Here is a 26,180-nt window from a genome sequence, read left to right as displayed (position 1 = left end):
TTAAGCACTGAGGAGCAGCTTGATTTGCTGCAGCAGGATCCATTGCCAAATGAACAGCCCCAGAGCAACAGCTGGAACAGATACAGACACAAATTGCTTTTTGCTTCGCCACCTGTTGCAAGCTGCGCTTAACCCATGCAGAGCACGAGGCATGCAAGTATTGCTTGAAATTTGACGGTTTGTTTTTTTTTTACCTGGATTTCATACTAGGATAAAAATGAACAGAGAAAGAGAGAGAGAGACAAACAAATACAATTTTGTTTATTATTTGCAATGGTAACATTTATAACAAACCAAATTCTTATAATGATACAGACTGTTCGGTCCGCTTAAGATTCAGGCCACTTTCTTTAAAATATAAGCCCATGTCCTATTAGCAAACCACCCACTGCCCTTGCGTAGGACTTGCATGCTGGGAAGCACTTGACCAGGAAATCCTCAGAGTGTTTCAAAAATTAACCAACTGAACCATCACCTTTCTCTGCAGCCCCACACGATGTCTGTAAATAGCAGAAGTTCTAACCAAGAAAGTCAAGTATGTTAGGCTGGAGGGGCTTCCACCCACCTTAATTCCTGGACTACCTTCTCTATAGAGGGGGAAGACACCTAGACCTGTTGGTGAAGGGAAGAGGACAGGGCACAGAGAAGATCCCTCACTGAGGGTAAGGCCTTAAGAATGGCTTGTTGCAAATCCAGCAGTAGCTGATGGGCTCTCCCACTTTTTGGGCCTGCAATATCAGCTGGCAGTTTTGACCATCACTTGTGTGAGGCCACTGCATCCTAGAATCCTTTGGGAGAGAGCAAACACTGCCAGCAATCACTGGGTCGTTCTGCCCACTGGATCGAAGGAGATAGCAAGTTGGGGAGGTCCACGGAAAAACTTCCATAATCTTTAAGTTGCACCCTCCTTGAATATCATTCTCCTCGATCAAAGGGCTGGATCGCCTTTCCTATAAGGAAAAGCTGAAACATTTGGGAGTTTCAGAAAGAAGAGGAACATTTGGGACATAACACAGGTATGTAAAATGATGGAGAAAGAGGGACTTGAGGGAAATTTTCTTCTCATAATACTAGAACTCAGGGCCACCCAACAAAGCTGATTGGTAGAGTGTTCAGGGCTGATAAAAGTTCTTCACACAATGCACAAATAACTTATGGAATTCAGTTGCACATTATGTGGTGGAGGCTGGTAGCTTAGATAGCTTTTAAAAAGGCATTTGTTCTCTCAAAGGACATTAACTGCAATAGTGAAATTGAACTTCCTTGTCCTACTTATGAGTTTCCAGACGTGTCTGGATGGCCACTGGATGCTTTGGTGACACAGCTATGTGGCACAGCTCTTATGTTAGGGTTTCTACATGACACATAAAATAAGGTCATTTATGTTGAGCTGCAGCTCAATTCCTGGTTTCTTAAAAATGACCTGTGACCTGAACAGCTAACAAGCAAATTTTAAAATAACAATAACAGTGCAATAATGGCTGTTTCGCTCTGTAGCAGCCCAGTAGATTATCTAGATCTCTCTGCCTATGCAGTGACTTCATCATTGTTATTCTTTCATGGAAACTGAGCTGATATAGGTGAATGGGTTTGCCTGTGTTGCACAGTATTGGCACTTTGTACCACAGAGATTTTTTTCCATTGCAGAAATGTTTCTGTAAACTTTGATAAAGGTTCCAGAGTTTGTTTCAAAACAGAAAACACCTATTACACTCCAGCACCTCATCAACTCATTTAGCATTAACAAAGACAGGAAAGCATATGGAAAATACTTTATGCATAATAAAGTTTACAGGGAATTTTTAAGCTGAGCAAGAAACTCTGTATTGAGTTCATATGTGATTAAACAGAAAATGAAAACAGGTAATAGTGCAATGGGTGTGGAGCTACATGTTGTGCCTCAACCACATTTCTTTAAACTTGGCTACTGCTTCTTCTATGCAAGTTGAGCCTGGAATGATAGGGGCTGCAGCGGAGAAGTTATGGGCAGGAGTAGAGGATTTCCTTTACCCACCAGTCCCCTGACACTACACATTTTTTTCCTACCAGCTGTTTCTCCACCAGTCCCAATATAATGCATTTTTGTATGTTATTATCAGTAATATATGCACCTGTATGCACATTTTGTCCTAGGTAAAAACATTTTTGTATGCATTAGTTGGCTGGGGAATCCCCCTGCAAAATTCAGAGAAGTGTGAATTTCAGTGGCTGGCTGTGTGTATTGTTTCAGAATAGGGTGTGTGGCATAAGTATCCTTTCTGTGTGCAATTATTTCATGAATCGTAAAAAGTTTAGAGAACAATTGCTGCTACTGAATTCCTTTAGTTGACTACATGCTAAGTGCCATTACCTTAGGTTTCGTCTCAGTGTTGGCAATCCACCAAAATAGATGGGCTCGTCGGCTTTCAAGTTGAGGCCAAAGTGCTTCCCTGTAGCAACTGTTGTGACGATCTCTTCCTGATTGGAGTCTATGTCTACAATTGATACATTAGCTGAGAAAATATAAAAAGAAAAGTTAAATTGGCTTCTACTTGAAAGCTACAGAATTTTTTTCAAATGTTTATAGCTACTTCTTCCTTTCTTGAGCAAACACACTTGTCCGTACCCTCTTTTCAATTAAGAGAGGGAAAAGTATGACCAAGTACATTCTGATTATACCAATGATTGGTTTTTGAATAGCCTTTTCTAGTTAAATGGCACATAACGGCTTGCTAGGAGGAAGAAAAGAGAAACCACTAAGGGTGAAAAAGCAGAAAACAGTTGAAGAACAACAAAAAAGCAAGCATGGAAATAAAAAATGCAAAAGGGGGGAAATGGATGTGTCAGACCCCAAAAAAGTTTAGAATTATTAAAACAAGACAGTTCATTGGGAGAGATTCTCCCCACACCCTTAGATATAGTGCCAAACTTAATTATCCCTATTTTATCATGTTGACTGATTGGGGAAAGATTTTTGAGAATGTACAAACTGGAATATCCATCAAAACCAAAATAGCAATAAAATATGTAATACAGTGGTACCTCAAGTCACAGATGCTTCAGGTTACAGGCAGTTCAGGTTACAGACACCGCTAACCCAGAAATAGTACCTCGGGTTAACAACTTTGATTCAGGATGAGAACAGAAATTGTGTGGTGGCGGTGCGGCAGCAGTGGGAGGCCCCATTAGCTAAAGTGGTACCTCAGGTTAAGAACAGTTTCAGGTTAAGAACGGACCTCCAGTACGAACTAAGTTCTTAATCCGAGGTACCACTGTACCACCAATGTGATCAGGTTTTTTATTCCAGTCGCTTTGCTTAAATGGGTTGTGACCCTTCCACGACTGCAGAGTATTTTATTTGGCAGGGACAAAACTGCAAAAGTTTATCTTGGTGAACATACACAGAGAAGTTTCTATATTTCAGGGTTCAGCAAGACAGCATGAATCAACTGGAGTCAAAGATTGTTTCAGCTCAGCTTTCTTATTTCAAATAGAAATGTATGAAATTCTTAAAGGCTTGATTAAACTTCCTATAGATATTTTGCCTTTGGAAATATTCTCATTGCAATTTATTTTAAGTTGAATTCATCTGCAACGTTAGCAGTCATGTAAATTAAAGTTGCCTGTCATTTATGGGGAGTCTTTTTCTCCCTGCAGAACAAAGGGGCTGTGACAATGTGCAAAAAGGGCTCATTGTGTATCGTAGACAGATATACTGTGCCATCAGTATTTTAACTCTTCACATTTGGAAAGCAATTTGATAGATTTAAGTTATGAAAGGCACCATGAAGTACAAAACCCAATTTACATTCTAACAAAAAATAGTGTAGGTTTGTTTTATGAACTCTGAACAACATCAGGGCACTGCATGAAAAAAAACATTTTTCACTCAGATGCATTTTAGAGTGTAATTTAGGTAGCTATAAAGCAGAATTATGCCTGAAAAATTAAGCTACCATTTTCAAAAGAAAATCATAAGAGACCTGTTTGACACTGTAATCAGTCACAGCTAACCTGAGCCATCTGTAATTTAAGCAAAAGAAGTTGCTAAATCACTTTCTTTTACAACTTTCTAAACCCAGCAATTTTGTACATCATCTTCTACATGATTAGATAGTTAGCTGTGCTGGATAAGATAATTAGGACGTTTATGATGTTATCACTGCAGGAACTCACCTTGTTTTAGAATTCTTGACAAGGTGAATGATTTCCATTTCCCATCATTGTGGTTCTGGTTGCCAACAACAGAAGCTGTTCCTGAACCTAGATCATAACTGACTTTAATACGCCCATCGCTGAGCTCTATGCTCATGAAATCTTTCTGTTAATGAGAAGCATTAGAAACTTTATTTAGGATGCAATCCTATGCCCAGTTTTTTTGGAAGTAAACCCCACTGAGCTCAATGAGACTTACTTCTGAGTAAACATGTGGTCTGATGATTGCATTTTGAGATATTGAAAGACAGGTGATTTTCTGGTGAAAGTAATCTCAAATAGTGACTAGCCTCCCTCCCCAACAATATCTAAGATTATTTTCCTGCCATTTCTTAATGGAGGTTTAGTTCAAAGAAGGCATCATAGGTGAAGTTAATTTGTTGCTGCCTCAGTTCCTAAGAAGGTAAATGAATAAAGTGGAAATATGTTGCTCTTTAATTTCCAACCAGGCAGTAAATTATTGTGAACGGCAAGGTAGAGTCGTTTGCATTCATCACTGCAACACAGATCTTGATAACATTAAAAAATGATCTGAAAAATAATAAATAACCTCCGACTCAAGTCTCCAAATTAATATTCTTCTTGTGTGGCTACCTCTTTACAGGATTTTGTGTCAGAAAGAAAGAAAGAAAGAAAGAAAGAAGAAAGAAAGAACCTGGAAAAGACCAGTGTGCCTTCATACACGCTTGGTTAACTCAGGTGTCTCTTTGTATCACTGCCAAAGTGCTCCATGGACTGCTTGCCTGTTTTTGCACACACACACACCCTGTGTATGTGTTGCTGGTAATGTCCACGTTCGGTAAATATCAATATTCTGACAACCCCATAACAAGTAAATGCTAGCGATCACACTTTAAGTGACTGGCTGCATTTTGCCAGTGCATATTGGAGTTTCAGACATTCACAAATATCTCTAGAACTGTCAACGTTTTCATTATATTTGCCAAGAATTGACACACTTCAGACATGCAGTATAATCTATACAGAACTTCTTGCCATCTGTTTATTACAGTTGGTTCAGTTTCCAAGGGAAGAACTAGAACAATGACAAGTTAGTTTGCAGTTAAAATCCCTATAATTAGATTATCACCTAATGGATAGATCCCTATGGGACTGTTTCTTTTATCACCTGAGAACATGTCCCAGTTCTCTATGTGAACTGGGAGGTTTGTGTAGACTTCATATATCTAATATCTAGCCACCCCTCTCTGTACTAATGTCTAGGCCTGATTGGCTGTGATTCTGAAGGAATTTCACAGCTCTGTTGACAGCAACAATGTCAAGTGAAACTGTGGGAGTGCAGCTTAATAGTCTTGTTCCAGCAGTAAGTTCCAGTTGACTAGAATGAGCCTTTGTTTTGAGCAGGCACCCCCAAACTTGGCCCTCCAGCTGTTTTGGGACTACAATTCCCATCATCCATGACCACTGGCCCTGTTAGCTAGGGATGATGGGACTTGTAGTCCCAAAACAGCCGGAGGGCCGAGTTTGGGGATGCCTGGTTTTGAGCTAATCCTACCACCTCCCAAAATTATATTGGTTCAGAGGGCAACTCATGTGCATGGGCTGATTATTTCAAATGAGGAGGCAGGTGCATTGACTATGCATTTCTATGCTTGATCTGTTCTATACAGCCCAGGCATGAATTTAAGTCAGAGATGAGAAATCCATGTCTCCCCAGACATTGCTGGACTCCAGTTCTCATCAGTCCCAGCTAGCACAGGCGATGAACAGGGTTGATAGGAACTGAAGTCCAGCAGCACCTGGAAGGTCACAGGTTCCCTAGCTCTGATGTCTACATGCACCCAGAAGATGAGAACATTTATACAATTTACTTGAGATTGAGATCTCAAGTAGCTTCCACAGTGCAGAGAAGGAGTAGTAGTTGAGGCCCTAGGCAAATCTATTAGTATGCAGACATTGCACCCACACATGGAGAAGGATGTCTGCTTAAAAATGTATGTCTCACTTTCCTTTCCTTTATACCCAAGGAAGCTAACAAATAACCAGGTACAAAAGTAACTGTTAACAAAAGCAAAAGCATTCTGGTGAAATGTTTTTGATCCCAATGTTAAGTCTAACTCTAACAGATAACAGGTAAAACACAATAGCCATTATTAAGGAGTCTTTTGCCATACAACTTTAAAAAAAACATTACAGATTATAAATTTTAAGAATAATCATTGTAATGATCTGCACAGAGCTCTGTGCAAAGCATTATACAAGCTGCTCAGTTATGTTCTTGCAAATCACACAGATAAACTATCAATGGCCTCACAGAAGTCATTAAACCCAGTGTCTTCACTTAAGTGACATTCATCACAAGTGTAAAAGCATGCATGTTAATCTCTTTACAAGGAACTGTGTAATTCATAATGTTAATGAAAGAAGCCAAGAAACATTTAGGCTAGCTTTACCAAGTCTATTGTAGCAAGGTACATCAGAAGAGCAGTGGAAGAAAGTGTCTTGAACTTGAACATGACCATGGAGATATTTGGGTTCCATCTTATTGGACGGCTCACCAAAGCATAACCTTCTCCATCAAACTGAACAGTTCCTTCACCATCTGCCACCTGTGGGCTGAGGAGGAAAGGGAAACATTCAAAATCTAAATCAGAACCTCCAGAACTGCTTTACATAGAAGCAACCATGAGAAAGCATTAGTAGGGGCTGGCAACTATTTCACATAGGCAAACCTTCTCAAAGCTGAAATGTTTTGAGCAGCTGCTGCAGCAGGTGGACGCACCACTCTTCAAGTAATGCGCAGTAAGATCACCCCGGCACATTTAAGTTTCCCATGGGCTGAGTATCTGCCTGTTCTACAGCAGACATCACATATGTACTACATATTATGTAGGGCAGGTGGGCATTGCTTGGGGGAAAGAATCCCACAGGCCAAATTAGACCTGTGCTGGGCCAAATCTGGCCCACACACTGGAAGTTCCCAATCCCCACTATGTGTTTTCAAATCAATACTTTATGAAGAAGAAAACAAGAGGAAGGAATTAGTCCTGTGTTGTGTGTGAACTCTACAAATAATAATAATAATAATAATAATAATAATACCTATATTGTCAATGTACAACCTGTGTACAATGAAATTAACTGAGCCTCCCCCCCCAAACACTCAATCTCATTGCACTCTGTGTGCTTGTCGCACAACACACCAACCCCGACACCAACAATTATCTTGTTTAGCATGTTGACCAGTCAATCAGACATGGATTGGATATGCATGAGCAGACTTTCATGAGCTTGGTTCCTATGCCAAAAATTAGGGGTGTTTCAAAATGTCATTTCCTATATGAAAATGGCCATTTGAACCAGCTGTAATATATTTAGAGGTGATATTTAGAGGAGCTTAATAGGTTTAGCTGTTTAAAAGATGTATCTTTAGCTTCCAGCATCCATGCCCCATTTATAGTTAATATGCAGAGATTTGTATCCATGAAGCATATGTGGTTATTCATTTCTGTCTAGTAATTGGCATTTGTTATACTGAAACTGTTGAAGAGAAGCATGAAAAGATAGGGGAGAATTTATTTAGGCAACTTCGTATTTAACAGAATTATGACTTCTTCTTTTTTTGGTTCAGGTAACCTGCACGTCAACAGCAATAACATTGACAATATATAGCAAAATCTTACCTGACAGCACACCCTTTACACTCCCCTTCAATGTCTCTGAAATTCCATAGTCCTATTGGTTTGCTGTCTAAATAAGTCTCTCCCATACAGCCAGTGAAAGTAGTAACTCGTACAGCTTCAGATTTCTGGAAACAGAAAGCATCCAGACTGAGTTCTGAGCTCCTGGTTAAATAAATACATGGCCATTGGTTTATCAGGCAGATAGCATTTGCTTGTTCAAAAGTCCTCAACTGATGTGGAAAAGTGGTTGAAATGGACCCAATCCTTTGTGTCCAGGGATGTACACTAATGAGAAAACAAGACGCACTAGTTTGCTGTTTGAGGTCAGCTGTGTGGCTTCACATAAAGGTAAAGGGACCCCTGACCATTAGGTCTAGTTGTGACCGACTCTGGGGTTGCGGTGCTCGTCTCGCGTTATTGGCCGAGGGAGCTGGCGTAGAGCTTCCAGGTCATGTAGCTAGCATGACAAAGCCGCTTCTGGCGAACCAGAGCAGCACACGGAAACGCTGTTTACCTTCCCTATTACCGTACCTATTTATCTACTTGCACTTTGACGTGCTTTCAAACTGCTAGGTTGGCTGGAGCTGGGACCAAGCAATGGGAGCTCACCCCGTCTCAGGGATTCGAACCGCTAACCTTCTGATCGGCAAGCCCTAGGCTCTGTGGTTTAACCCACAGCGCCACCCGCGTCACATACTAGGATGCTAAACAGTGATGAAAGGAGGTGAGAGCAGGCTGATCTGCAGTCTTTCCCCAAAGCCATTTTAAGGCTGCTCTCCTTGTTGGTAAACTGTGGACTGGCATATCTGCCTCCTTCATTGCTTCATGGTTTCCTGGTCAATATAAAGTGTGCTCACAGCTGAAGTCGGAATATCAAGCGGTCTCCTTCTGAACTCATTGTTGTAAATGAAGTTTCAATGAGATGGATCCTGGAGAATGGCCACACACTGTTATTCATGTCTGACTCAAACAAGCAGCAGCTATGTGTCAGCTGCTTGATTCAAGCCATGTGAAAATTTCTCCAAGGGGAGAGCCATTTACACCAGGGGTAGGGAACCTTTTTCAGTCAAGGAACACATTCTCTCCCTGGCAACCTTGTAGGGGCCATATGCCAGTGATGTGCAGGGCCAGGGGGGACAGTGGGTGGAACAAGTTTGACTCTTAACATTGTACAGTAGGCCACATTCCATCCATACAAAAAATAGAGGTTTGCGTGTGGAGACCCTTTAACCTAGGCCTAGAAATAAATTCAGACATGACTCAAATTTTTGGTTTGGTTTTTGGCAGAATTTAGGCCACAACTTTATTGATTACAAATCAAGTGAGTGGTTGCATAGGCTCTGGTTCCAAAAGGGTAGCACTGACTCAGGGCGCACCATGAGTCAGAAGCCAGGTCCACACCTGGGATGGGGAACCTGACTACCGCCAGGCCCTGATTCCCCCATGTGTGCCCAGAACTCTGGAGAGGGCACACCCAGCTTTGGGGGGATACCAACCAGAAGTCCAATGGATTCCTTTAAGAGGAATACCTGTGGATAGGGTGGTAAGGGATCATCCCACCCCTATCAGCATGAACCAGAGCCTATCCGCGAACCTTACAAGTTGTGACGAATTGCTATGCAGCAGGTGAAACCCAAATGGCAACAGCCAATCAGCCAAGTGGGGAAAATTCCTGCCGTGTCCCTGCAACAATGGCAGACGACACACAACGGCATAGCAAAGTCAAGCGAAAGCCCTAAAATTAGGGAGTGGTGGGCGGGTGTTCCGATGCACTGTGCTGGAGAAGAAGGCTCCCTACGGACATGTGCAGTACTTAAATAGTGGTCCATCTGACTGTTTGATTGGCATGCCCTCAGTCCAATTGCACCCCGTCAGATGGACCACCAATAGGGTGTTGTGGCTGCTCCAATTGTCCCTGCCCCAACACCTAGACCTGGTTGTCAGGACCCACCGCAACAAGTACCCTCTCTTGCAGGGAGGACTCGATTTCTGCACACACCTCTCCATCCTCCATACAGGCAATCCAAAGGCATTACCATCATTCAAGAAGACATTCCTGCCAGGCCAAAACACATGAGAAGGGCATGGATCAGGGCTGTGAGGGGTGTGGCTTGGTGAGAATCCCAAGGGCCAGATAGAGGGGCCTGGGAGGTAGCACTCAGCCTCTGTGCCTGAGATTCTCTACTGCTTAAAAGCTTGGAGAATCCCAAAGCTCTTCCATATTATATGAGCAGAGCCGTTAGGTGATTTCGGCAGTGGCGCCCGCCCTGTGGAACGCCCTCCCATCAGCTGTCAAAGAGAAAAACAGCTACCAGATTTTTAGAAGACATCTGAAGGCAGCCTGTTTAGGGATGTTTTTAATGTTTAATTGATTATTTTATTTTATTTTTCTGTTGGAAGCCGCCCAGAGTGGCTGGGGACACCCAGCCAGATGGGCGGGGTATAAATAATAAATTATTATTATTATTATTATTATTATTATTATTATTATTATTGATAATAAATGCTGCCAGTAGCAGATGGTGTGGTTGGCTGGTGCTGCCAACTTCATCTCTGGCTGGTTCTGCTGTTGCTGCTTACCAGGAGGTAGATGGGGAGAGGGGGTGGCGTGGTTAGCAAGGTGCAAACACTCTGGCAGAGCCAACCTAGCATTCCGACCAGTGCCTTTGCATTGCGCCGACCTTACCACTGCCTTGTCCTTCTCCCTCTCCTTCCTGGAGAGCAGCAGCAACACAATTGACCAGCGGTCAGGTGAGTGGCATGGTCCCATCACACCATCTGCTGAATGCTGCCTTAGAATGTCCGAAAGAGAGGCTGGGAACTTAACTAGGATTCACTGTTTAGCAGTTAGAGCAGCCTCTTGACATAGAAGTTGGGAGTGATTTATTACTATTATTATAATTATTATTCACAAGACAGCAATATTAACATTCAAATCCCCCCCAATACTTGGCTAAGGTCATATGGACTGCTTTTAGAGTATTTGTTCCAAGAGGAACCTGTCCTTTTCTAAAGTATCCAATCTTTTTTTATGTTTCTCTTCATCAATGTGAGCCAGATATTTAGCAATCTGAGACACACAAGCACCTGCTACTTTTCATGAAGCAATTATGATTATTAAAAATATTAATGTGTGAGCATATGGAGAAGAGCAACTTGACTTTCAAAGAGAGGCATAACTTGAAAGTGTAACAACTTGGGCGATCTGTTCCAAGGTCATTGTGAATATTTTAATTGGCACATTTGAGAACTTCATGATGAGTAGGCACTGCATTCTACTGGAGTCAAACTTGAAAAGCACATTGGAAAGGGGGGAGGAAGCAAGTCGAAAGAGGGAAGAAAAATATATATATTTTTAAAAATCCTAAAAAGGGGAAATGGTAAGAACCACCTTTATATGGTTGCCAGAACTGAACAGTATCTTTTTTCAGAGTTGGGCAGCTTCTTCTGCCCATTTGTCTCATGGACTATTTTTCTTTTAGTTGCAATGACCATTAACTCCAGGTGTGCCACAAAGCAGATGGTAGGACAGGGGGCCAATGAGAGATAGAAGCCATGGTTGCCTCGTCTCCTTTTGCATCAGGAAACTTAAAAGTGCAGCACAGATTTTTGTTTAAGAAGGTTTTTCCTTGAAGTAGAACCCAGTAATTGTGGAAGTTCAATTTTATAACTGTTTTTGCTTCAATGGCTTTATTCTGTGAGGCAGTTTATAAATTTGTTAATAATAATAATAATAATAATAATAATAATAATAATAATAACTTATTTATACCCTACCCATCTGGATGGGTTTCCCCAGCCACTCTGGGTGGCTTTCAACAGAAAAGTAAAATACAATAAACTATTAAACATGAAAAGCCTCCCTAAATAGCGTTGCCTTCAGATGTCTTCTAAAAATCTGGTAGTTGTTTTTCTCTTTGATATCTGATGGGAGGGTGCTCCACAGGGCAGGCGCCACTACCGAGAAGGCCCTCTGCCTGGTTCCCTGTAACTTGGCTTCTCGCAACGAGGGAACTGCCAGAAGGCCCTCGGCGCTGGACCTCAGTGTCCGGGCAGAACGATGGGGGTGAAGACGCTCCTTCAGGTATACTGGACCGAGGCCATTTAAGGCTTTAAAGGTCAGCACCAACACTTTGAATTGTGCTCAGAAACGTACAACAAACAATAAACAAAAAAATAAAACCTTGCACAAAAAACTATATAATTTGCTAGATCAGGCACAGAAACAACTCTTCAACTTTGCTAGAAAGTAGTTCAGACACAGAAATAAGTAATTCTTTAAAGTATTTTTTTTTCAGACTGACTGACAGTATCTTGATCTCTTTGGATTGTCATTGTTTTTCAGTCTGACTGATAGACTGGATGCAGAGCAGCTTGGAAGATACCTGCACAGCCTGTCAAACATCTTTCCAAACTTGTCATTCCAGCCGAGTGCTTGTGCAAAGCATCCAACATCACCCACTTATAATCTTAGATTTCACTTCAGAGCCGACTGCCAGGATATGGGGGCATGAGTATGTGCAAGCTCTGACCTTATGCCATATGAACCATAATGAATGAAAAATGTCCTTGCATTGCCTCTTTGTGCCATATCCCCCAATATAAAAGGAATTTGAAAGCTAATACTGAAATCCTTCGCTCAGTTATAAGCACTTTAGTCCCAGATAAATGTGTTTAATGGAATAGTGATTGTGACCCCTTTTAAAACACTGCAGGTCTTCTGTGTTCTATGAAACTATATCCAGTGTTCTTCAGTAATGCCGGAAAAGGATTTGATATTGATCTGGTTTGCTAGAAAGCAATACATAGAGCAACGTGCCCCATTAATATCGTCACCTTTGTAGTGATAAAATATATAGACTGTCACCTATTTCCACAACCACCCTTCTGCAAATGAAATACCCAGAATGCTTATTGGATTAGCCAATATAAGCGACATAAGCATACTGCAGATAGAAACCAACAACTCATGGTGCAATCCCATGTATATCAACATGGAAGTAAGACCTAGTAGATGCAGCGGGACTCATTTCTGAGTAAGCATGGACTGGATGTGATTATAAATAAGAACAGTGTCAATGCACCATCTGATGCCTGATCCAGAGCTCTTCTATGCAGCCTGATAAGAGCTACTGAACATGGAAGGGTGCTTCATTCATTTGACTAAGATGGCTATCTTTGCTCAATCTAAAAGAAAGTAAATGAAAGGATGGTAACATGATTAAACTGGACCAGTGAAGTAACAACCCATTACCTTTATTTTGCCAGTTAGGCCTCCAACAAACAGCATGGCATTCGCATCCACATCCAGAATTGTGTAACCAGGTGGAGAAATTGCACTGAAAATGCTTGGTACAATGGTGGCTTTAGGACCTTCCAATGCCTGCACGGAAACTGTGCCATTTCTTCCAGTCCTTCATGACGGAATAAAAGAGAGATGTGGGAACCATTGATCAATGAATTTGTAGGTTCATAAAAAGTCCTGAGTCAGTGAAGTAATTTACACATACAATGGGACATTTTGTGAATTTCTACACACAACTTTTAGCCTATAAGGAGACATTGTGGATCACAGCATAACTGACTAGCTGTTGATCTCATGAAGGAGATCAGCCAGTGGGCCACTCTTCGCTGACTAGGCCTCATCACAGCTGCCTGACTAAAGGTGTCATTAGTAGTAGTTCATTATCGGGCCACGACAGTATTTGGGGACTAGTGATGCCAGACCCTCACACAATCTCACTGCTGCTTCCAGAAAGCCACCCCCCCCATCTTATGCATGTGGAAGGGAAGGTTCTTTAGCAATAAACACTACTTATTGTGAAATATTGTGTCTGTAAAACCCCAAACAAATATTTGCTGTTTTAAAAGGAAGTAACCAGAATAAAGATATATCTCAGGTTTATTCAAACGGAACAAATGAAAGATTAAGCTCTCAATTAAAAACTTTTATTAAAAACTGAAAACCTTCCATTGATTTTAAAGAAAATGAAACACAACAATCATTTAATGCATTAACTTATTCCACAGAGATTGATTATTTCATGCATCAATTATATCCTTCCATTTATGGAGCAGAAATATTTATCAAAGTTTTTCTTTCCCTGCAAGTGCCAGGCCTTTAAATTCCAATTCATTTTGCCTCAACATGCTGATAATCGGAACAAGATATGCATGGCATTCCCTGGTGAATATTATCTAGAAAATAACATAAATTGCACTGTCATGCAAATTACTGGCAAAAGCGTTAAACTATTCTAATGGTGCCTACTGTATAATTAGACTGTAAAATGAAATGTATTACTAAACATATAATTACGATGTCGTATAACATACTTAACGAATCATGAATAAGCATTAGTATATTTCATAGAGGTGGCTAGTTAATTGGTATAGACATCTAACTAGTACTGTTTAGAATTCCTGTCTGATATAACTTCTAAGAATAATAAAAATGCCTCCATAAAACTTGGGTTCCACACTTCTGTTTCAGAAATAATCTATCATGGTGTGATATTCAAAGAAAATAAGGTCAGAATTATATACTATATATGCTGCAATGACTGCATTATATAATCTTCTGTGATATATTAAGTATGTCCCATCATGTTCATGCCCACTGCTGGCACATTTTTTGAGGGGGGAGGGGCCAGAAAGATTTGGGGGAGGGTAAGGTTCAAAGGCCTGACATTGGATGTGGTCATGATTAAACGGCATAAAAACTAGTGCATTCTTAAGATCTTAGTTGTGTTTGCATTACGCTTTATAATCACGATGCTCCTGACAAAGAATACAAGACTACAGTATCTATACATTATAAAAGCCAAGACAATGTTGATTCATATATCAACAGAAAGTTATTGGCCATGTAGGTCATATTTCATCAATTCAGAAAAAAAACCCTACCTGAATAGATTAGTATTTTTTAACCCACAGGAAGTGATAAACTATGGCTGAAGCCATTGGGGAAGAAGTGGCGGTAGTAGTACCACAGGTGGTAGTACCACTGCTGAAAACTTCCCGCTTCTAACCAGGAAAGATTTAATCTCAGGAGCAAATGAAATTGAAGGAGTGGCATCTTCATTTTATATCATAATACAAAGGGGAGTGGTGATGGTGAGGCTTGTATGGAAAAACCAAGTACTTGCCTTGATGCTTCAATTCGGTACCAAAATCCATCGTCAATTGTCAGATCTGGATATTCAACCCGTCCAACACCGGATCCCACATCCCACAGGAAATCCACTTTGCCTTTACGCATTTCTATGGCCAAAAAGTCAGTCTACAAAAAAGACATTTCATTTTTTAAATAATCAACATAATTGGAGAAATACTGTAATAGCAAAGCTACTTGAGAGCAGAGACAGTAACAAAAAGGCAAGGCAAGTGAGAGAATTAGTAAAATAATGAAAATAAGAAAGATATGAGTGGACTGGAGGACAATGAGCCACCATCACTTGGGGTAGAATAATCTTTCAAAATCCTTAATTTCCCTTTTGGAGAGTTACTCCTTATCATGATTTACACATCATTTTTGTGTATTACTCTAATTATAGCATAAACATGTATTTTCCCGCTTCATGGGCTGATTTCAAATATTGGCTTATTTGAACATATAGTGAAAATAATAGCCACAACCTATCAGTGCAGACATAACTCAGGACTAAGCATGTTCTACATCAATAGTAAATACTATTATAATATAATAGTAATATACTAATATAGCAGTAAATACTACTGGTGTGGAGGTTGGTGCAGTGCAAATGAACCAGCAGAGACCATCTGATCCTCCTGCAGGTGAATTTGCATCACAGTGACCTCACTGCCTTGGCCCCTCCCACTCCCCGTAAGCAATAATCAGTGACTGAGCCCAACACAGTGAGCTTTTTCTGCCACAATCCCAATGTACATCAACCAGCTGTGTAATTTATAAATCTGTTTCACATGTTTCAAAGACAGTCCTTTTGATCTTTGTTTGCCTTATGGCGAATTACAATTATTTAGTTAACCTTAGTTTCCCTGCCCTTCCACTGTGCCTTTTCATTGACATTTGCTACAGGTGTACAGACCGAACAAAAATTTCCCCAAAAGAAAACAAATGCAGACTTACAAATCTGTTACTTCCAAGGTAAAAAAGCAGATTGTCGGCCACTGTTGTCTTTACATTGAGAATGACAGTGTTGTAGCTTCCTTTCTTTATCTCTGGTTTGTATGTACGAATGCAGTTGCCTCCAGAAGCCACAGATACTTTAATCTTCAATGGAAACAGAAGAAAGAAAAGGTTTTTTTTTGGGGGGGGGGGAAATCAGGAGCGAGATCTCAGGTTATACAGCTCATTACCGCCCGTGAAACAGTTAGGTATCCACAAATACATGCAGCGGACTCATTTTTGTCACTTTTCAATCATATGCTCCCTTGAAGTTTAAACTGATGGAATAAATTGCAATCTACTTCCTAAAAACTGGGTTTGGATTACAGGTCATGTACTGGCAATTATTTTGCAGTAAGAATTAACTAGGATATGTGACTGTGAACAAGGGTCAGCTATGACAACATAGCTGTTGAATATATTCAGAAATGGTTGCTAATGAACCCACAAGGGTAACAATGAACACAGCCTATGTGGGGATGTGTGGTCTATATGCTGCCTTATTTTGAATACATTCTCCTCTCCTGTTTGCATTATGGAAGACTTTCATGTATTTTAGTTCTACTGTCAGTTGTTGCTAGTTCCATCTCAGAGGATCTCTTGCAGCTCTAAAAACCAATTATCTAATATCCATTAAGAGTTCACTTGGTGCTTACAATATTATTGCCATGGCATTTATGTGACTATAATAAAAGACTCAATAAAGTCCTGGACCATTTGCTTTACTGAGCTTATGGAATCTTGTTACCAAAACAAATAAGAATGTAAACAATTCTATTTTGTTTTTCAGATTTATGAAATAGAAATACATTTTGGCGATGGCACAAATTAGTATCATATCCATATTTGTGGAAAATTAGGCAAGTGTGCTTTCCTTACCCGTTTCAATTTTTTTAAAAAAATAATCTGATTATGGTATCATGAAAACAGCTGCCATTTTTCCTGTGTCCTCTTCTCAACTCTAATGTGAATATGTGGCTGTGTAACTGTGCACATGAGGGATGCAGAACCTGGCTCAGATGTTGTTGGGACTCCAAATCCCATCAGCCAAAACCAGCATAGCTAATGGTCAGGCATGATGGGAGCTGCAACATCTGGAGGGCTACATGATGAGAGTGTATAAACAAGCCTCCTTTTGTAGCATTTGTGAACTAGCCACAGGATGCTATATTAGGTACAAAAAAAGAACTATGAAAGCAAGGAGATGTCCAATGTGGGACCATTTAGGTAAAAATGTAATATATTATATTTCTGTATTTGTTTTTTACATTCTTTCATTCTGGGCAGTGTTATATGGATTTGCCACAGCCTCACATACCTAAATGAATCATAACTGAGCCTTATTTTTTGTTATATATTCTAGATAGTATTGAGATTTTAAAAGATGTTGTAGGTGTCACATGTAGTTGTATTCAAAATTCACTAGATGATGTGTTTTAAAACTTTTGGCATGACTGAAATGCCACTGACAGTGAATTGCTGAACCACCACATCATTTTGGGCTTTCCAACCACACAGTGAGGAATAGTTGAAATGCCTCCTCAGAGAAATGATAAACGTTATGAAAATAGCTTTAAAACCTAGGCATGAAAATTATTTCAAGAGGTGGAAGAAATAATCTGTTGCCTTGCCTCTATTTGCATGAAGAATCATTTATATACAGAAGGTGCTGTTTTATCAGCATTCTACTACATACATTTATTTTTGTATTTCTCCTGCAGGCAGCATGATGTTTTGACTTGAATTAAACAGGAGCTGGCCAAACATTCATCTCTAAGGATTTTCTTTACAGATTCTTGTGGGTCATATGGCAAATAAGTTTAGCGTTACCAGCTGATCCCAGAGTTTAAAATGTAATTACACTGGGAAGACAGATTCGGGACTCAGTAATGAGGCTAGAAAATGATGCTCTTAACCCGAGGACACAAGGTGAAGAAAATCAGGAAAAAGGGAAAGCAACCCAATTTAATATTCTTGGTGGTTCTGCAAAGATGCTGTCAGGTTCCATATATAGCAGCAATGCCTGCTGATAAGAAATTTTCTACATCATGCAGTAATGGGGCCTTTTTTGTTTTGTTTTGTTAGGATGATTAATGTAAACACTTGAGCAATATATTCATCATTCAGCATTATTATAATACACGATATTATTGATTAGTATTTGTCATTAAATATAAACTGACACATCATTTCCAACCTTGCTCGCTGTTCATGCTCAATGCACCTATCAAGTGTGGATTCAAAAGTTATAATATGCTTGATACGCATCAACAGATACTCTCGGGATGTTGACCGTCATCCCAGCACCTCTGCTGGGAGCCACAACAAGCACACAGAGGCCTAGACCACTCCATTACTGGAAGAAGGTCCATGCATCCAATGGGGAATGTTTGGTCTCAAGGCCCATCTGTAATTACAGCACTACTTTTTTACCAATGTGACATCATGGTGGCTTAATCACAGTGACTGTGTCAGAGTGATGCTCCAAAGGAAGCGGAACAATGAGTTTCAGTTTAATGACAGACCAGGTAGATACCACATTAAATCACGTGAAAATGAGCCATGAGAAGACAGTTGCTTGAGTTTCTGGTTGTTGTGTTGTAAGATCCCATTATGGACTATCAATACAGATATTGTAAAACTTAAGGGCTTGATTCAACAGAGCAGCTAACAGGAACCAGTGCTGAGTTCTGCTAGTACAAGGGGACTTGACCCTCTCCTCCACACAAATGCCCTCAAGTCGTCTCTGGAGCATCCAGAACATCCCAGAACAGCATGTGGAAAGGGGAGCTTGCACTGATGGAACAATCGCCTTAATGCAATGTTGAATTTCACCCTAAAAGTTGCAGACTCCCTCCAAGACCAAGCGAACATTTACTGGTTATGGCATGGTAATTGCCTCCCCTACTTGGCCATGAGGAAACCTCTGTTATTACTACAATATAGGGTTGGGCAAGTGCAACCAGCTAGGAGGTCTGCTGTCAATTCAGACTCAAACCACCCCAATCCTCCTGCAGCTAGAGGGATGCTAGTGGGTTACACAAACATTATGTGTGGTTCCTTCATTCCTGTTTTATCAATATCACTAGAAAATGGCTCCTACATTGCTGATGTTAACCCTTAGATTTCCAGTTCTCAAGCAAGCTAAAGCACAACATGAGTCCACCCAGTTTTTGTGAGCTTTGTTACCAGCACCGTTATTTTCAGCCCTCCTTATTCCTTCTGAGATCTCTGTATGAATGAAATAAGATAGTTAAAGAAATAGAATAAGCTATTAGAAAGGCTTACGGAATTGGCTTGCTTCCTGGCTTGATTTATCAGTTCTTTAATCTGAGAGATGTTTTTCCCTAGGTTATCTTGAAGTTGTTTGATTGGTTTGAGTTTATCCATCAGTCGATCTGCTTCCTCTTCCAGGTTTTTAACAGTGTCTTCTGCATCAGCAACTTCATGTAAAAACACACACAACCAGAAACAGTGTTAGAAATTGGTTGCAAACACCATGAGTAAAACTTGAGAACACCCTGGGCCAGTTTGAATATAACAATCCTATTTTATATAAACTGTAGATTTTTTAAAAAAATTGTTTAAAAAAATCTTTATTTTTATTGGGGGTGGGCTATATGGGGATTGTTTGTTATAAACTGTGGATGATTAATCCAGGAATGCATGTTGTGCCCATGCACACACCCTTCATTTGCCAGCCAAGGTTTGTATCATGATTGTTTTAAACAAACTTATTCCATTCTATGTGTAACTGGAAACTGTGGATTAATCTTGGACTCCTGGTGTGGTTTCATATGGTCACTTGCAGTCCATGATTAACCCATAGTTTCTCAATTCAGAAGCAATGTAAAGTAGCTACAATGAAGGTGTGCATGCTAATTTTCGGATAAATAAATCATGCTTTATTCATTTGGGATTTAAGTGTTTGCAAAGCCCAGAAAAATACATACACTGGTAACATTTATTTAAAAGATGCCAAATAATTGCAACAATAATTTTAGAGCTTGATTGGCAAAATAGGTGCAAAGGAGAAATATTCAGAAGAGTGCTTTGGGTCCGAAGTTACAGGGTTTTTTGTGATTTTTTGAGGTTTACTCAGATCCTGTGGCATGGAAAAGCTAGAGCTTAGAGGTCACCGTATGGGTTCCAGAGTTTGCCTTTTGGTCTTGCTTTAATGGAAGCATTTTGTACTAAAATGGTAGCTCATTAGTTTTCATTAGTTAGGAAACAAATTAGCACTCATTAGTTACATAGTCATAAATTAGAAGAAGAAAATAATTGTCTAACTCCAAATAGGAAGACCCATGTCTCAGGACTTTCCATATTTGTTAAATCTGGTAAAGGTTGGTAGCCCACACTTATTTTTTTCACTAGCTCTGAAGATTATAAAGTGTAAACCACATGACCACCCCATGTCACACAGGATTCCAGCTAACATGGGAGCGTAGAGATATGCAAGCATAGGCTTTCCTGCTTAGATGCCCATACTGCATGGGGAGTGAGACCAATAGTCTTTTCTATGTGCTGAACCCTCTTCGTGTGTTTAATGTGTTAAGAGATTTTTTGTTTGTTTGTTTTGTTTTGTATTGTGTGTGTGTGTCTTGCATATAATAAAACTTATAACAACAATTACCGGGTGCTAGGTACATAATACAATTGCCAGAAAAAAATTAAATTGCATTTGTTGTGCCATTACAAGCATTTTCTTAATTTGTCTGTGGAGAGGCTATATCATCTTTCACATCAATGTGAAAGAAATTTATGAGCACTGGTTTGCTCGATGAGACCAAGATGTCTCTGGAAGTCTGCAGACAGGATATAATGACAATAGCAATCTGCTGTGGCTTCTCTTCAGGTATCTGGTTTTCAGAGGTACAGAATGAAGTTTCATTCATTTGTCATGGCCACTGACAGACATATTCCACATAAATTTGTCTAATCCTTTCAAAATGGAACAGTCAGTGGCTTTCATTGCGACCCAAGAGCCTACAGTCAACGTATTTCTGATTCCTTGCTAGGGTGGTGGGACCGGTCAATTCTGGTTCCCTCAGTTTCTCATTCTTACAATCTTAAGTTCAGTTCTCCAGGGTTCTGAAGCTATTTCCCTTCAATTCTTCATGAAAATTCCATTTTAGTCTGAATTTCTGCTAATGAACACATTTTTGTCTGCAGTTTTGAGTAATGTACAGCTTTGAAAATAATTTTTCTCTAGCATGTACTTTATATGCTATTTTCACTAAATATTCATTTTAATACACATTTCCCCCAGTACATACATTTTGTAAACAATGATTGGAGAAGTGCTCCACAAAATTTTCATGTGAACTTTGAAGGATGCCTGTGTTTTGGTTCTCATATTGTACACTGGCAAGTGTGAATTTGAGAAATTCAGCTTTAAATGTAAACTGAATTTAGTTTCTACCCTATATCTAGTCCTGTGACATCGATTTCTATACTATCAGACCTCCATTTCAGGTCCATAAAGAAAGAAACAAACACTAAGTCCACTGTCAGCTTCTTTGTAGAGCTGGTTGTAGTATGTTTTTGCACTCTCATCTTCAAGATACAATAGATGAAAAAAGGCAAGTGAAAAATGACAGAAGTAACAAGTTTTCAGAATCTGACTTTTTGGAACATGCAGAGCATCTGAAGGAGAACTGCACCTTCCAGGAGTCTTGACTTCGTATGACCTTTCAATAAAATGACAACTTTTGCCTCCTGCCATTCTTTACTCAATTTCTCTCTTATTGCTTTAAGACGCTAAATGTGGGCTCGTAGCATCAGAACTGGTCGTGAGGTGCATCCCTTTCCTGGTATGAATAGCAGTGTTAGTGTCAATGTTGGAACATTGACTAGGGTGAATAGTAAGGCGTTATAGCGCAGCAACTTGCATAGGTACCATGCAAGTGTATTTGAGAAAATGAATGAAGCATATGAGCAGAGCTGAAGGGGAAAGGCTAGAAAGAATAATAAAATTAGAACCTTATACGTACTGATTTCTGCAGACAAGTTTTGAAGATTTTTTAAAAAAGAAAAAGAAAGAAAACTTGTAAGACAGTAAGTTCGAAACAACAAACAACAACACAATAAAATGGATCACTGAACAGAAAACTGGAGGAGTTCATTGCTTAGCACACAGTGTACTGCAGATTTGGTGGAAGTGGAGATTTTTCCCCAGTTTCAGGTGCCCACATTAGGTCCTGTAGATATATTGCCACTGGAGCACAATCAACAGAGTAAATGTAAGTGTACTTCATGTTATAATAGCTCAATGCAGATGAAGCATTTCCAGTCTCACAAGCCCCGCCCCCTTCTTCTCCCATTTCCTTTGATTACGTGCATCTTTTGTCCTCTTCCTGCTTGTCTTGCCTTTCCTGTTCAAATCTCACCTTTTCCTTTTCATTACTTTACAAGGCAATCCTAACCATGTCTAATCAGAAACAAGTCTTACTGAATTCAGTGGGGCTCAGTCCCAAGCAAATGGAATTAAGATGGCAGCTGGAGGTCTGTACCGAGCTGAGTGTGTAATGATAGTTTTGATTTAAGTTTGTGGGGTTTCAAATTCTTGTCTACTGTGGTGTAGGTGGCACAGATTTAATGTTCACTGTAGGTGGCAATGGAAAGAGGAATGAATCTGAGTAGGAAAAGTGAGGAGGAGGAAGGACAGCTATGAGAATCTGAGGAGCATTCCTGTTCTAATATAACTACACTTAGAAAGGCATACATTGAGATAAAGTAAAATACATAGTTATCTACAGTTAGATACATATTTAAATACAAACTTAAATGTGAATTTTCATATGGATTTCCCCCCTAAATTGCATATTAATGGAAACGTGGAACGGAATGCACATATGCAAAATTGGCATGGACTAGAGATAGACTGAACTGTCTATTCCTAGATTCAACTCAAAAATGAAGACTGGATTATTATTTTTTTGCATTTTCAAATGCAGAACTGAGACTTTACGGGAGGAATATAGGACAGAGTTCATGTACATAATACTTCAGAAGGTATGTGATTTAAACACACCTAAGTTCTTCCACTGTGAATATTTAAGGAACTTCAATGGAAATGACTATTCATTTTCTGTGTCATTGCAATGCTAGAGGTCACTCAACTGTGCTGGAGATGTTCTTGCTCAATTCTCCTACCATGCAACACAGGGCTACTCCGTGAATATAATAACTAAGGGATCAGCATAAAATATACTCTTAACACAGCTATATTACCCAAGAGGCTATATTACATCTCCTACAACCAAAAGACAGCTTTATTAAATTCTTCTCTCATGCTCCCCCCCTTTAAAGGTTAGCTCATAGACCAAGCTGACATGTTCATACTACGAAAGCTTGTCATTATTTCTACTGCACTAGAAATGATCTTTCAAGGACTTCTTTGTTTTTTAAATGCGGCGCTAGAGTTCTTAATCTTAGAATCATAGAATCATAGAATCATAGAGTTGGAAGAGACCACAAGGGCCATCCAGTCCAACCCCCTGCCAAGCAGGAAACACCATCAAAGCATTCCTGACAGATGGCTGTCAAGCCTCTGCTTAAAGACCTCCAAAGAAGGAGACTCCACCACACTCCTTGGCAGCAAATTCCACTGCCGAACAGCTCTTACTGTCAGGAAGTTCTTCCTAATGTTTAGGTGGAATTTTCTTTCTTGTAGTTTGAATCCATTGCTCCGTGTCCGCTTCTCTGGAGCAGCAGAAAACAACCTTTCTCCCTCCTCTATATGACATCCTTTTATATATTTGAACATGGTTATCATATCACCCCTTAACCTTCTCTTCTCCAGGCTAAACATACCCAGCTCCCTAAGCCGTTCCTCATAAGGCATCGTTTCCAGGCCTTTGACCATTTTGGTTGCCCTCTTCTGGACACGTTCCAGCTTATCAGTATCCTTCTTGAACTGTGGTGCCCAGAGCACCACAGATCTTAATGGAGATGCTTTAAGAACCAAGAGAATGGATTACAGAAAGCCTACTGCCAATTATGTGCTATGTAAACCTTCCCTAACCTACTGCTTTCCAGAGGTTTTGGCCTATAACTTCCATTACTCCCTGCCAGAATTACTGTTCTTGCTGAGGCTGATGAGAGTTGATGTCCAAAACATCTGGAGGGCACCAAATTGGGAAAGGTTGTGCTATTTGAAAAATAAAAACAGCAACTAGATACGGAGAAACAAATGGACTATTGTTGGGAAGGTCTCATAAAAATAAAATAAACAAACAGCACCATCAATTAATCTGTGTTTTTCCATTGATAATTTAGTAAGCATGTAAAGGCAGACACCATTCTGAGTGTGTCCAATTGATGTGTGTACTTTTGGACCTGGAAGAAGGCAGAACAGGGGCAGGCTTATGCACGCTCCACCGACATGTGCGCAGGCCAAGAACGTAACCCCCACGGAAAGTGGTTGCCGTCTGTAATAACAGCACTTGAACTTGTTACAGGTAGGTAGCCGTGTTGGTCTGAGTCGAAGCAAAATAAAAAAAATCCTTCAGTAGCACCTTAAAGACCAACTAAGTTTTTATTTTGGTATGAGCTTTCGTGTGCATGCACACTTCTTCACACGAAAGCTCATACCAAAATAAAAACTTAGTTGGTCTTTAAGGTACTACTGAAGGAATTTTTTTATAGCACTTGAACTTATATGCTTTAAGAGTTAAGGGGGAGGAAGCCTTTCATAGCTACAGAAGTACATGAACAAACAACAGTGGGTATGAAAAATAAGCTCTTACTGTTTTTGGTGGGATCTTTCACCACAGCATTTGTCTTGGCTGCATCCTCAGCCAGTTTTCTGTAGTTGTCTTTTAAGCCAAGGAGATTTTCATTGAGATCTCTGATTCTAGCCAGGACGTCATTCGCAGTATCATTTGCTTGCTTGGCTTTGTCTTTGACGGCTTGTACCTTGGCTGCTGTGTCTGTTAAATGGGAGGTAGGTGGGCATGAGAGACTTGTCCACATTGTATGAAAAGATGTGCTCTATCACTGACGCAAGGCCATTCCCCTTGATGTAGTTAAGAAGGGCAAAATCACGGGTTAGATATGGAAACCATTAAAAATATAGTTCTTTTCTCACCTAATGTAAAGGAGATTTCTCACCAAAGTGCAGTGATATCCTGTCAGTAAATGTTGCCGTCAGATATCGCTAGGAATGTCCTAGCTAAATATCTTGTGAAGGAAAAAACTGTCAGTGGAATGGAGCCCCGTGTTACCAGTTTTGTTAAATGAGAGGACTGCAAATGCCTATTAATTGAACTACCATGGTATCTATATGAATTATGTCTGAAATCGAATCTTACATATTATAAGCATGATTTCATAGTCCCGTCCAAACCCTGTCACCTGCACTGGCAAAGGAAAGAGCACAGATGCTTGTGAGCTAGTTTAATTAGATCACAACTTTGTTAAATCAGAAAAGTCTGTGATCCAGTATTTTTTGGCACACTGAAGATACCATGCCGAGTGTTATACTGTACCACAGAGAATTGTTCTTTCCAGTAGGAAGTATGGCAATATACCTATGAAGCCATGCCAGTTTGCCCCATATGGATAAATACTGGCAGCAGATGTTTGCTTCTGTTTATATCTTTTGAATGCAAAAAGTCTCAGTCAATTTCAGTTCTCTTCACTTGTGGATTTGCGATATTTCTCTGGAAATTTTGAGTTTTGCCTAACTAGAGAGAGCGTTTACTCTTTGACAGTTTGCTAGTCTCTGTACAATAATAATAATAATAATAATAATAATAATAATAATAATAATTTATTATTTATACCCCGCCCATCTGGCCGGGTTCCCCCAGCCACTCTGGGCGGCTTCCAACAAAACACCAAAATACAGAAATCCATCAAACATTAAAAGCTTCCCTAAACAGGACTGCCTTAAGATGCCTTCTAAAGGTCTGGTAATTGTTGTTCTCTTTGACCTCTGGTGGGAGGGCATTCCACAGGGTGGGTGCCACTACCGAGAAGGCCCTCTGCCTGGTTCCCTGTAACTTAGCTTCTCGTAGCGAGGGAACCGGCAGAAGGCCCTCAGCGCTGGACCTCAGTGTCCGGGCAGAACAATGGGGGAGGAGACGCTCCTTCAGGTATACTGGACCAAGGCCGTTTAGGGCTTTAAAGGTCAGCACCAACACTTTGAATTGTGCTCGGTATTGCTACGGTAATAGGAAGGAGTG

The 26,180-nt window shown here is 40.1% G+C and overlaps 1 protein-coding gene across 8 annotated transcripts in view; it reads right to left on the bottom strand.

Moving 5' to 3' along the window:
- LAMA2 (laminin subunit alpha 2) overlaps positions 1–26,180 on the bottom strand; it is a 372,327-nt gene that overhangs the window by 30,257 nt on the left and 315,890 nt on the right. For 5 of the 8 annotated variants that reach the window (XM_035109029.3, XM_088666125.1, XM_088666126.1 and 2 more), the window contains 10 exons: positions 24,741–24,923; positions 19,276–19,430; positions 15,949–16,092; positions 14,987–15,120; positions 13,093–13,252; positions 7,839–7,963; positions 6,609–6,771; positions 4,156–4,300; positions 2,351–2,492; positions 195–206 (listed from right to left, as the gene is read on the bottom strand). In XM_035109029.3, coding sequence (XP_034964920.3) covers positions 195–206; positions 2,351–2,492; positions 4,156–4,300; positions 6,609–6,771; positions 7,839–7,963; positions 13,093–13,252; positions 14,987–15,120; positions 15,949–16,092; positions 19,276–19,430; positions 24,741–24,923 — 1,363 coding nt within the window. The remainder of the gene's footprint in view (positions 1–194; positions 207–2,350; positions 2,493–4,155; positions 4,301–6,608; positions 6,772–7,838; positions 7,964–13,092; positions 13,253–14,986; positions 15,121–15,948; positions 16,093–19,275; positions 19,431–24,740; positions 24,924–26,180) is intronic. The other 3 variants (XM_088666122.1, XM_088666128.1, XM_088666129.1) reach the window with 1 other exon arrangement.

This window comes from Zootoca vivipara, chromosome 3 (genome assembly GCF_965207765.1).
Source record: "Zootoca vivipara chromosome 3, rZooViv2.hap1.1, whole genome shotgun sequence".
Classification (NCBI taxonomy): domain Eukaryota; kingdom Metazoa; phylum Chordata; class Lepidosauria; order Squamata; family Lacertidae; genus Zootoca; species Zootoca vivipara.
This window is presented reverse-complemented; position numbering and strand designations above follow the sequence as displayed.